At 36.4% G+C, this 13,974-nt stretch overlaps 2 protein-coding genes across 3 annotated transcripts in view; one reads left to right on the top strand and one right to left on the bottom strand.

Moving 5' to 3' along the window:
- ralgps1 (Ral GEF with PH domain and SH3 binding motif 1) overlaps positions 1-13,974 on the top strand; it is a 218,384-nt gene that overhangs the window by 82,953 nt on the left and 121,457 nt on the right. The window lies entirely within an intron of this gene.
- angptl2b (angiopoietin-like 2b) overlaps positions 1-13,974 on the bottom strand; it is a 37,184-nt gene that overhangs the window by 13,817 nt on the left and 9,393 nt on the right. For both annotated transcript variants that reach the window (XM_056463271.1, XM_056463270.1), the window contains exon 2: positions 5,405-6,286. In XM_056463271.1, coding sequence (XP_056319246.1) covers positions 5,405-6,272 — 868 coding nt within the window. In that variant the 5' untranslated portion in view covers positions 6,273-6,286. The remainder of the gene's footprint in view (positions 1-5,404; positions 6,287-13,974) is intronic.

Raw genomic sequence — 13,974 nt, 5'->3', positions numbered from 1 at the left:
AGCTGTGAAGGAACATGTTTAAGGGTTAAGTACAAACTTTTATGATGCTGAAGTATCTTTCGTTTTGGCTTTTTTGTTTCTGAATATATTACTCAGCTGGTTTATAACCTTGTGATATTTTCATTTGTGAACTGCTGGACTTAAATTACTTTTTATTTAGGTTTGTCCTGTGTTTTAGTTGTGTGAATGCAAATTATTTAAAAATGGGAAGCTGATCAACAGTGTATTCTCTGTTGATCAGCTGATATGAAGCTGATAAACAGTGAGGTTATAAGGGCATTAATTGGAGTATTAAAAATGTTTTTTGGAAAGTAACTCAAAAATTACTTTTACAGTAATGCATTACTTTTTTTTGGTGTAAGTAATCGATAAAGTAATTGAGTTACTTTTTGAATGAAGTAACTAGTAACTGTAACTAAGGGTGTGTCGAGACGCTTACTCCACGAGACGAGAAGAGACACGAGATTGGGTTCATGAGAACGAGACGAGATTTTTACAGAAGTCTTCAATGATGAAATACATGAATAGAAAATAGTGTTTTATTCAACTGAAAAAAAAAAACAATCACAAATTCCAAAACTAATAGGTGCTATTTTAAAAATCAATTTGTAATGAATGCTATTTTACTTCGATTTGAATAAACTCTATGCAGTAAAGCACATGAAAAAAACTACAAAAGATTTTTGTCTAATATTCTATTTGAATGGAAAACAGTTTTTTATATATAATTTTAAATATTAGCAAAATATTTGCTAATATATGAATGAAAAATATTTTTATTTAACTGCAAAAAATAAATAAATAAATCACAAACTGCAAAACAATTTAGCTGCTTTAAAAAAAATCTAATCAATTATATTTTATTTATTTTAATTAATTCAATGCAGAAAAAGAAATGCAAACACTGCTAAATATTTAGCTATATAAGCTACTGACTGGATGTAATGTAATTTGTAATGTAATCTGATACAGTACACCGAACAAAAAAAAAAAAAATTAAACTTTTGCCAGACAGCATAAACGTGTAATGTGACGACTGACCAGACTCGGAAGGTGCAGAGAATGTGTCAAACAGCTATGTGTGTATGTCTTATCCTGTTGCAAAATGCGGTTAAAAGTCATTCCAAATGTTATTAGTTTGATTGTGGTGTTTCCATGTCCTGCACTTCAATAATGCGACTAAAATAGAAATACTCCACATGTCTTAATTCCATTTGTGTTTACGATGATTATGACTTTATCTGAAGTGCTATTTCATTGCATTGTTACGAACCATAATGTGTGTGGCTGCAGTTGTAGCCTCTGTTGGACGCGGCAGCTGCTGAACTGAAAGCGGTTACGTGCAACTCCGAGGCCAGCCTGGGTTGCCAGGTGTGTTGAAAGCACTTGATTTGCTATTTAAATCCAATCCTGCCTCAGATCTTCAATGCTAATTTCACCCTCACGCTTTATCATAACATCACAGCTCACAAGACAATTTTTCACCTTGACATCAAATCTTGTCACAACATCTCATCATACGAGATCTTGTCACACCTTTAACTAGATACTTTAATAGTTAGTTTTTTAATACATTTATGTAGATTGAATATGAATCAATTACATTGTGCCCAAAACAACTAAGGAATTGTTTTGATTCAGCTTATTTTCAATAAGTAGTTTGAACAAGCGGCAAAAATCTTTTTATTTTGTGTCTGAGGAGTTGTGAAAATGATTGTCAGTATATAAATGTAGTTAACCAGCATCCTCTACCACCACACCTCTGCACATATGCAACGTTTGACCATCTAATAATTCATATCTGAACCTCTTCTTGTGTTTAATAGTATATAGGCACAGAGCAAGGTAAACGAAAATAGACATGTAGACTTTAACATGTAAATGCTGCCTATGGTGGCATTTCTCAACACAGCTACTTTTTCTGTTGGTCTTCTTTCCTTCACTTTTTTTTGTATTATGTCCAGAATATGTCTCTCCAGGGCTCTTTTTCGTACTGTAGTCCCATTGTGAAAGCTTCACTCTCATTGCGGAGAGTTTGTTTAACCTTCTGCTATTAATGCAGGCAGACCTAGCCAGGAAATTGCTCATGTCACCAGATGGGCTGAAAATACAGCCACTGAAATCTGCTCCTTTTTTAACTGCATTGCTTAGTTTTACATATGAAATAGACAATTTCATATTATTTATTTGCTGGTGTTGGGGTAGATGATGTAATAAAACACAAAATAAAATATAATCGCATAAATAATATTGGTTCAGAAATCAAAAAAGGAGAAAATAGAAAGTGAAATTTCCCTTTGACTGAGATAAAGATGAGTTATTGTATGTTCATAACAACAAAACAAAAGTAAGCAAATAGTGTAATGCCACCCATGGGTGTGACTCAACACAAAATATTGTTTATGATATGCATCATCTGGCCGATTTACGTCTCGTTGTTGACATTTCAAAGCTGAGACAACAACGGATGCTTTATTGTTGCATCTTTATGTGGGAGTCACTATGCAGTGAGAATTTGAGATGAATGAACTGATAGGCAGTGCTGAATTATGATGAAGGTCTGAGTGAGAAACTGATACTGACACGAGAATACAAGTGATCAAACCTTATACAGTAATTCCAGTAACAACCACTTATCATTGCTTTGCATGTTTGCTTCAACTAATATCTTTTGTAGTTAAAAGTAGTTATAGAAATACCTTTTGCACACATTTTTCTCTTCAGTCACATCTTTTATGTCTGCATTCCATCATGTTATCAAGATACTACTGCACACAAGAAAGGCACAGCTCGAGCCGTGAAATCCTCAACCCATCAGTTTTTAAGGCTGGGCTTCACGTCTTTATTGGCCTGCAAACATTAGTTCCTCCTGGTGGAGTGAATGTACCTAGAAAATGATCCTTGTGCAGTGGTTTCCAACTCCAATCATGGGGACCTACCGCCCTTCACATTTTGGATGTCTCACAAATTTGACACACAATTGAATTTGCGAACAGTTGAATTTGTCACAGTTGAATGAATTTGACATTGCAGCTATATATTGGTTAGTTCAGGCAGGCCTCATAGTCAATCTATGCTGTCAGCTGATTTGAAAATTAAAAACCCTGCTCCAGCTGATCCAATTTCTATGCACTTGATTGGCAAATGTTAAGCCACACGCATTACATACGTTATATAGGACAGTTAGGGTATGATGTACAGTTGAAGTCAGAATTATTAGCCTCTTTTTTTTTTTAAATTTCCCAAATGATATTTAACAGAGTAAAGAATTTTTCACAGTATGTCTGATAATATTTTTTCTTCTGGAGCAAGTCTTTTTTCCTGCTAGAATAAAAGCAGTTGTTAATTTTTTAAGAACCATTTTAAGGTCAAAATGATTAGCCCCTTTAAGCTATTTTTTTTGATAGTCTAGTTCAGTGTTTCCCAACCCTGTTCCTGAAGGCACACCAACAGTCCACATTTTCAACCTCTCCCTAACCAAACACACCTGAATCAACTTATCATAACACCAGAAGTCTCCAACACCTGAAGTTAATGGGTCAGAAAAGGGAGACATTCAAAATATGTACTGTTGGTGTGCCTCCAGGAACAGGGTTGGGAAACACTGGTCTAGTTAACCTAATTAACCTAGTTAAGCCTTTAAATGTCACTTTAAGCTGTATAAAAGTGTCTTGAAACATATCTACTAAAATATTATTTGCTGTCATCATGGCAAAGATAAAATAAATCAGTTGTCAGAAATAAGTTATTAAAACTATTATGCTTAAAAATGTGCTGAAAAAATCATCTCTTCCTTAACCAGAAATTGAGGAGGAAAAATAACAGGGGGCTAATAATTTAGGGGGGCTAATAATTCTGACTTCAACTGTATATAACTAATTTATAATCTATTTTTGCTACTTTATTCTTTCTTTTTAGTTTTTTTTTTTGTTTTCCGTCACATTGTACAGATGTGGCCACTGAGAATGCATGTTTCTTCTCGCATAGTGCTGCATAAGCAAATGCCCCGTTTTCATAAAAAAAAAAATTGTGCTTTACGCAATATCCACAAGGTGGCGCAAGGAACAATTGCTTTTCCATTGTCTGGAAAAGCTCATTGCCCATTGCCCAGTGGGCGTTTACAAAAACCACCGTTAGCCAACTAAGATCACACGTTCTATCGTTATTATATATAAATGTAAGGGAAAGAAAAAAACAAAGCTACTGGTCAGTTTAAGATATTCCATAATACAGCTTTTAGGCTAGGGGTCGTTTTTTTGTTGTTGCTTAAGATCGCCCTTTTACATTTAAAGGTCTTGCATGAAATAATTAAGTACTTTTAATTTAATAAGTGATATTTCTTTTCTGTGTTCTCCTTGCTTTTTTCAATAACACATAATAAGCTTTACACCTTATTAAAAACACAGCAGCACTGCATGATTTTAGCCCTGATATGGACTCGCTGACAAGTTTTGAGAAATCGCCAACAAATATGATTGACAATAACATCTGCAATTACCTACAGCCAATGAAAAAAGCATCATCCATTAGTATTGGTATCTGCAGGCCAGCGTGAGGACGGGGGAGAAGTTAAAAGGGCTTCTTTTCAGTCTATTTGGACTCAAGAAATGAAGGAAAAACTAGTGGAAATTTGTCAGGAGGACCTGTGTTTATTTGACCTGTCATCTGAGCAATACCACAACCGGGTCAAAAAAAAAAAGAAAGTTGAGAAATTACTAATTCCCTTCAAAGCCAGGTGAGCAAAAAAGGTAAATGTTCTACCCTACTAAAGGCTTCTTTCCTCATGACATCATGTTGTCACTTCTTGCGTGTGTTTGGTTGTGAGACGTAGTTTACAGACCGAGACAAAGTTGCCGGCGATTCTTCCTATTTTAAACTCATGCAGTGTGAAACCCCTGTCGCTGGTCCATCTTGCAGTGTAAACAAACCAGCGACGAAATGCTACCCCAGATAGTCATGCAGTGTGAAAACATCTGTGACATAACTACTTTGAAAATCATGCAGTCTGAACTCAGCATAACTTTCAGTTTTCAAGTTTTTGTCATATTTATATACACATAGGTGTGTTTGTGCGTGAAACATGCATGTTTAGATGCATATATGTGATAGACTGGGCTAAAGAGCACTCGCTTCACAGCTCTGTCTGTGTCGCGAGCGGCTGGGTTTCTTTCTTTCTTTATAATTTTCTTTCTTTATTTTGGAGGTAATGAATGCATATTTGCATTCAAATACAAATACAACAGAAAGACGTTAAACTTTACAAGTTATGTGTCCACTTTTGTAGGCTCAACACAATAGTGTCAGAGAAAATAGCCTACGCTAAACTTAAATCCTTTAAAGAAGTACAAATATCGGAATAATAAATAAACATATGTACCAATGAAGGAATGAAGCTGAGATTCACCTGAGGGTTTGTTTGTGGTGGACGGGCTGTGAGTTCCCCCTGGCATGGTGGGTGGAGGTGCGGGTGGTACTTTGAGGTTCTGATCACTCTGGATCTCATTGGTGATCTGGTTGTTGCGGTTAAATGTAGGTGGCTGGAAGGGCTTATTAAGGGGTGGTGAAGGTCTCGGTTGTGGGTGAGGTTGGGGTTGAGGCTGAGGCTGTGGCTGAGGCTGGACAGGTACCCTGGGTACCGGTGGTCCCCTCTGACACTGTGCCTCAAGAAGGGCAATGAGTGCCGACTGGTTATTGGCCAGTGAAGCAAGGTGCTGATACTTATGCTCCAGGTCTTTATAGCGATTAGTAAGCTGCAGCATCTCAGAGGTCTGGTTGAGGATCTTGTTTTCCAATTGCGACAACTCTAGTGCATTGTCCCTCTTGCGGATGATCTCATGCAGCAGCTGCATGTATAGCTGTGTCACTCGGGAATTCATATTACGGGATTCTTTGCGCAGAAGCTTCACCTCATTGACGATGCCACCATCGACTTCCACAAGCTGCTGCAGAGTCTCAATTTGTCTCTTCTGCTTATGCAGTTCAGAATTGAGGAGTTCCAGCTCCTGCTTGTTGACGCGGTTCTCCAGCACGGCCTCGGGCTCCTTGGAGTTCACACAGATGGCTCCCGTAACCTTCTGCTGGGGTACGATGAACGTGTAGGAACACTTGTCTTGTGGAGGAGGCTCAGGGGCCCTTCGTGTGCGAGTGGTTGACAGGAATTCAACTTCCGGACCTTCATCACTGCTGTCAAACTCCTGAGGGCTGCCCTCCGTTTCAGGAAACCATCCACTTGCCAGAAGCAACACCAGACATACTAGTGCAGGAACATCCATGACCACACACACACCTGTGAAAGACAGAGAAGGAAGAAATTTAGTTTAGTTTATTTGTTTACAGAGTCAATGCACATTAATAAACATTACTGTAAAATGTGCCAGAATTAGCCAAGAATGACTGTTTTTCATCTGTAGACCCCTTAAAGAATAAAAATAGAAAATAGAAACACAGCATAAGAACATAGAATACACTATCATATATAAAATACAATAAAAAAAGCAAAAAAAAAAAAAACAAAAACAGATTGATGGCAGCAGAAGAGGACAAAAACGCCAAAGACAAACAGTACAAATAAGTGTCAAGAATACAGTACTAATGCTGACAATGCTGATTTGTCAACAACCAATTTTTAACACGAAACTGAAAAGAATGAAAAGTAAGTGATCTTCTTATTGTTGGTGGGATGGCGTTGCATTCCCCAGCAGCTTTCACTGAAAATACCGACTGACTGAATTTACTTTTTTGAGAGGAATAATACAATCCCATCTTTCACCCCCTCTAGTAGTTCGGTGAGCAGTCGTTCTAACGTTCACAAACTAATTTACATTTACATTTAGTCATTTAGCAGACGCTTTTATCCAAAGCGACTTACAAATGAGGACAAGGAAGCAATTTATACAGCTATAAGAGCAGCAGTGAATAAGTGCTATAGACAAGTTTCAGGTGTGTAAAGTCTAAGAAGCAAGGCATTAGTAAGTGTTGTAAGTGATTTAGTGTTGAAGTCGGGTTATGTAGAGTCTTAAACATTAAACAAATATGTACATATTTAAATAAATTGGCACATGTATATTGATCTTATTTAAAATAACTTGACCAACAGAAAGCTGCTTGGTTACATGTCTTCAGGATTAACAATTTTCTCAGTTGTGTGAAAATATGAAGATATTCTTATTTTGAATAGCCCCTTTGGTTAGGCAAATACTTTATCATTCACATCACAACAAAATCATACAATAATGCCTTTCCTCATACTATTCACATTTTCTATAAGATGGATCTCAAGGATATACGGATATATTTTTCCATTCTGAAGGCCTGTGGGAGTCTGATTCCCCCTCTATCTGAAAAGGCCCAGTTTAACCAAACTAACACAACCCTAAATGATCTAGACAGAAGATCTGGCACCTCACTCAACCTCAGTCACGGCATTGAGCTCATTACTACAGAGTCAGTGAGCTGCCTCTGTTTCTAACCCAGCCATGGAAGCTCTTGACCTCTGGGAAGAGATTAGGTTTCAATGGGACAAATGGTCTGGCAAGCCCCCATGTTCCTCCAGCACTGATGGAGAAGCAGACAGGAGTGTGGCTGACCCTCACAGCGGGGGGATTATGAGGCTCTTTAGTCCCATATTCTAGACGTTCTTGGCCTCACTGGAGCTTCTGGACTTAAATCACAGTCAAGCACTCTCTCAATGTCCTCTCTTTCATAAAGAGTGCAAGCTTGGCTCGTTCTAGTGAATCAGTTCATCCTCAACATTTCTCTTTTCTACATTAGATCGGTTTCATAGTTTTGAATCAATTTAATCAGAAAGTTACCACTTTTGCCATGAGCAACCACCTCAACCTCGCTCCAAACCAAATATCCCACTGAATTATGAAGCTGCCTCAGTTGTAGGGTGACACAAATTGTTTAATGCTGCTGAATGGATTATTTGGTCATTGTGGGTGTCCTGGCATGAGTTTGTTCTGGTGAGCTGCCATATGAGTAAGTTTTTGATGATAGCAATTGGTTATCTGAACCTTGCCACAGGCTTGAACATCGCTAAGGGAGAATGGAAAATCTGATGTCATTCTGATTCATACAAGCACTGAAAAATTACTCTGATTATAAGAGTCTGTTACATAAAATGCATTGTGCAAGGCATGGACAACCTTGCCTTGCAAAGGTCACAATACTCTGATATTAAATTATGACCAATTTATGCTTTTTAATTGCTTTATGCTTTTTTAGTTTTTCCCTTATGCAAACATGAGCTACATGTAGTGGTGTAAAATGTTCTAATGATAAAAAAAAAAAAAATCATACAATTATAAAAATTAACCATTGCTTGGAAACAATTGTAGTGCAAGCAGAGTAAAAGTATCTGTTCTAAAACTACTCAAAGAATGAGTAAAAACAGCCCTAAAAGTACTCATGACTAGTGAGTATTACACTGTGTATTTTATTAATCATCATACTCTGCAAATTAAGGATGTTTTCTAAGTGTAAGTTAAATATCTTGCAATTCATGGACTATAAATTTAAAATGTGAGAACAAATTGCACCTATAATAGGCTGACAGAAAGCAGGTTGATCCGTTTACATGCACAGTGAAATGTGTAACCTAAGCTGCATTATTCTAGCTGTGTCAAAATGTTAACACTTAGGTTATGCACTTCGATCCCTTACTAACAAGCTATGAGTGTCAAGCAGTTGGCACCAGCAAACAAAGCTCACGTAGCACTGATTTAATACATAGTATTTTTGCATGTATTTGAAAACGTAACATTCTGTAGTGCATTTAGTTATTTTTAAGGCCCTTTCTCATTGGTACATCAGTGGATTTGCTCTTCAGTAGATTGACCTTCAGCAGTGACATTTGCATCATAATGATCTAACTTAACCAAAGCTAAACCTAAACATTGGCTTTTATTCCTAAATGGACAGATGCAGTTCAAATTAGAACTACATTCTACACTACTCTCCTGCCTGCATGAATTGCTTAAATGTTCCACAATTTGAAATATTATGGCTTTTACACTCTATTCTTAATCTATTTTAAGCTGCTTGGGTCATTATCATGGTCATTATCATTGTAAAAGACACTATAGAAATGAATATTAATTTATTTTGTTAGAATTTGGTGATGATACAGTCATAATGTGTAGTGATTTTGTGTGTTCTTGGACACTTTTAATGCTTCCACACTGTACTTGCAATGCTTCCACATTGTAAGACACTGTGTCTTAAGGTCTGTCGGATGCAATTTTTATATGCACAATTTGATTGCAGAGAAATCACGGCACTGGTTATTTTACTTAACCAATTATCGTTGACAAGGAAAAATAAGCATAAAGTAGTGACTGTAGGTTGAAGGAAAATAATACAGTAAATGTACCAATACAACACTAAAAATGGAATGAAGTAAAAGTAAAAGTACACATTTGAAATAAGTACAATTCCTACAAAAATCTGAGAAAAACTACTCCGTTACAATACTTTGACTATTTGTAATCGCTTTACACCAATGGCCACGTGAATATATTTCATGGTTGCATAAAATCCTGTCATTGAGCCTGTCAAGTTAAAAGTTAACTTAAAACTTTTCAAATCTCATCTTGAGACTCTTATCTTCATCTTTTACATGTAAACACATCCACCAAGAAGGTGTGACATGAATTATCATTGATTTACTGATTCACAGTACAACTACCCACTGTATAAATCACAGTTTTTGAAGCCCTGTAATGACACAACACATGTCCTTGTAAATTCATGACTTGAAGCCACTTTGTGCAGTTTGCCTCATGTTTCAAACACAGCGAGCAACCTTAGAGTGTCTGGAAGAGGACATGCAGTGAGCATTGGAAGTAGAGCAAAGCAGCAAAGGCTTTGGTGAGCACTTTTGCTAAGAAAGTATAACTAGAATGTTTCTTCTTCGGAGACTCTAATTGAAAGCTGATGGTGGATTTAGTTACAGATTGCCCTTGTTTGACACCTTTCTTACACATTGCAAGTAAGTTCTCTGATCTCCACAGACATGCACAGACTTAAAACAATTTTAGTTGGACATGGAGATGTTTACTTGAAATATTTTCCTAATGTGGGACAATTTTTATACAACACACACGCTTAGTTTTAGCATTTGACATTTCTTAAACAATAGGTCTATTGCGGAGTTATACTGAGTTATAATGACTAACTAGCATTTAAGTCAGTTCCTTTAAATCGTTGTCTTTCAGAGCAGCACACAATAATGGTGATTATTTCATAAATCAATATATTGATATATCTGTCATCTGTCAAATGGAAAACAAGTAGAATGTCACTTTTTGGTCATGAATGGTCTTTTTTTTTTACTAATCAGTGTTCCTCGCTGGTGGAATGAACTTTCGATTCCCACTCAGACTCCAGATACACGGGTATACTTCCGAGACCACCTGAATGTGAATAACGTGAACTCGGTGAATAATACCAAAACCATATAAGAAGTACTTTCTTTCTCTCTCAAAAAAACATACTCTAGCACTAATTTCTCTGAGCACAAACAAGTAACTTTAAATAACTAGCACTTCTGGTATGTATTGCCTCTTCACCGCTGAACACCTCCTCAATTGTAAGTCGCTTTGGACAAAAACGTCTGCTGAATGACTAAATGTAAATGTAATCATTTGAATAAATAATTCCTCATTCATAAAAACAGGAAATTTGTTCCTTAAAGTGTTTTGAGTTAGGTGAATAATTTAGTGACTCACCCAAAAGCTGTTATTTTGTTGCTGAATGAAACTGTTGGCAGGTCATTCATGAATTCATCAATGGGTTTGAACCAAATCTTTAATAAATTCTAATAAATGATTCATTGACTGGCATATAAAGTCAATTGTGTCTTTACTACATTGAGTGAAACCATATTTTTTAATGACTTGACTGAGTAAAGGATTTAATGACTCGCTTATTAAAACTGTCACTTGTTTTGTCAATAATTGAATCAGTGTGTTTGATCAAATCTCTTAGACGATTCCGTGACTGACTCATAAAAACAGCCACTTGTTGACTGCATGAAGAGTCACTAAAAATAAGCAAGAGTTCACTGCCATTGCACAAACTGACAATCTGTCTGGAATGTGCAAACACGGACAATCAGTTCTGTGAGAAGTCTTGTGTAATAGAGCAGTTTTAAGAGCTACAAATAAAAATAAATTACCATCTTAAAGTTGTATAGATCTTTTTGTTTTATCCAAAAACACGTTCAAAATGTTTCCTGTTATCACCATGGCACGGACAACATGCAAAGCTGACAGCAGGGTTTTTAAGAAATTATCTGGAGAAAAGAAGATTGCAGCGCTCATTAGATTTGTTTTATAACAGATTCTGGGAGGACAGCCAGAGGTTGAGACGATCCAGTTTTAACATTAGGAAGATTTTCAGAGTATTAGCACAAATTGAGGGATTTTTACTGAATGAAACATTTTACCACTGATATTAACATCACTGCCGTCAAACTGTCTCTCCGTTGTAGAGGACGGAGGGTTGATGCAATAGTATTCAGGTTGTTTATTTTATTGTGGTTGTTTATACACAGTAACCACAATAACAGACCTTTGGCGATGAAGTCAGCGAATGGACAGGAAACCTGCAATCTGTCTGTCCACATCATGACTTCACCCCTCGGTCGACATAGATATTTTCAACTAATAGCAAGCTCGCGTTGCAAATTCTGGATGTCACTCTCTATTCATCTCTCTTTTTCTCCTAGCTTTGACAGAACCCTTAACGTTACTGTTTAAACTAAACACAGACATTAGAGAGGATCTGAAATCTGTTTACATAGGATCTGTCTTATTTGTGCTTCCAAACTATTTTCGTATTTCCGGCCATTTGCTGTAAAGTTATGTAATCTTTATAGGAAAAAAAAAATAGTGGCACATAAACATCTTCTTATGTCCCCATTGCTGTCTGGACATGTCTGATTAGAAGTCTCCAGTTGTGTCCTATTCTCACAAACTTATTTTCGTCTCTCTAATCTTACTGACAGATTGATTGTCTGAAATTTGAAAGGCTGACAAGAAGAATCTATAGAGACGCCTACTGTAAAATCCATCTTAAGTCCGTGTCTGTGTTTTGAAATGGTACCTGGTTTCTAGTCTAATTAGATGATTAGCTGTTGTAAGCATGTTGTTAATGTTCTGAAAAAAACTGTCCTGAACACCACAAACTGCTGTTACCAGATGGTAACTGGTCTGTTAAACCATACAAATTTTATGAGCTAATGACCAGCTGCAAACTAATTACCTCATTCCAAAACTCACCATCTTAAACTGGATGTTTGCCGAAGAATTCTCTGAAATAATTCATTAGTTTTGGTCAGTTGTTGCATTCAATATCAGATTGTTCCTAATAGCCATCCTCATGCATGGTAACAATTTAATAGTCTGTATCAGTCATACATATGAATGAAATGGCAGTACTCCCATGTCTCCTGTTTTCTTGATTCATTTAAACCAAACTTCCACCATTTGTGTCTTAATCATTGATTATACTGGAGTGAAAATGATCTGATGACTTCAGTTTTAAAGGGATAGTTCACCCAAGTATTCCCATTAATTACCAAGAAATGGTTCCATTACTATTTGATTTTTTTTTTTTTAAGCACAAAATAAGAAATTTTGATGAATGTTGTAATCCAGTCCCCATTTATATACACAGTAGAGAAAATACTATGGAAGTTAATGGCTACGGGTTTTAAATATTCTTCAAAATATATTCTTTAGTGTTCAACAGAAGAAGGACCTGGAGCAGGTTTGGAACAAGTAGAGGCTGAGTAAATTATGACCAAATTTATAATTTTGTACAGTGCTTAAGAATGCTTAAAATGGCTTTTATTTGCTATCTTTTTTTTACATGATAAATGTATTTATTATTTTTAAATTTCTTTTTTATCAAAGAATCCTAAAAGTAAAATGTATCACAGTTTCCACAATAATATGAAACTAGACATAATGTTTTCTGCACTGATATTTGTTAGAATCATTATTAGCAATTTTGTACCAGCAATAATTGATCCTAATAGAACAGTAAGTTGCAACACAGGCTCATTCTAAAAAACATAGCCCTATATGCATTTCTGGAGATTGCAAATTATGCATCCAGTGTATGTATGGCCATACACTTTATAACGAACGATACGGGGCGGTATGACAGCATTCCTTTTCGTGCTTACCAGCTGACCACTTACGTTCGAAAGGATTGCTTTCCCGCAGAGAGGAGTTGACCACAACAATGGTGTTAGAGTCTGGCAAAAAACGGTTCCAGAAAGCAGGTAGGACAAATACAGATGCCAAAAAAAATCTATTAAGCAAGAAAATAACAGGGTGATAATGTGGTAAAATCTGAAAACGTGGTAAAAAAAAAAAACTGGCAAGGGCTTTTCTTTTTCTGGATTGCTTTTTTAAAACTGTTGGTTGGGTTTAGGAAAGTGGGTGGACGGGTCAATCGGTGCATTTGAAAATACTATTGGTTGGGTCTAAGGAAAGATGGGTCAGTCGATCAGTTAGTCAGTCAGTTATTCAGTCAGTCAGTTGACAGCGGCCTCTGGTAGATTTATGCGGAAACAGCAGGCACGAATGGCACTAGTGAGAAAAATTTAGGATCTCAAAAAGCGAACACAGTGGCCTGTGGCGGATTTACGAAAACAAAAACTGCAAAAAACGTACCTCCTGGGAATGGATATAGCGGTACGTTGTCAGAATGAGCCTAGGTTGGTAAGTTGTCGTATTATTATGATTTGTGGAGGATCATGTGACACTGAAGACTGGAGCTATGATGATTAAAATCCAGCTTTGAATCACAGGAATAACTATCATTTGAAACAACATTGAATCTTTCCTTTATTTATTTATTTCTTGCAGCCTTGGTTATCAAAATTTGCTTATTTTAAAGAAAATAGCAAAACTAAGGGTGCTTTCACACCTGCATTATTTAGTTCGGTTGAATCACACT

This window comes from Danio aesculapii, chromosome 8 (assembly GCF_903798145.1).
Source record: "Danio aesculapii chromosome 8, fDanAes4.1, whole genome shotgun sequence".
In the NCBI taxonomy this organism is placed as follows: domain Eukaryota; kingdom Metazoa; phylum Chordata; class Actinopteri; order Cypriniformes; family Danionidae; genus Danio; species Danio aesculapii.
Note: the sequence above shows the minus strand (reverse complement) of the source record. Positions and strands in the feature narration are given on the sequence as shown.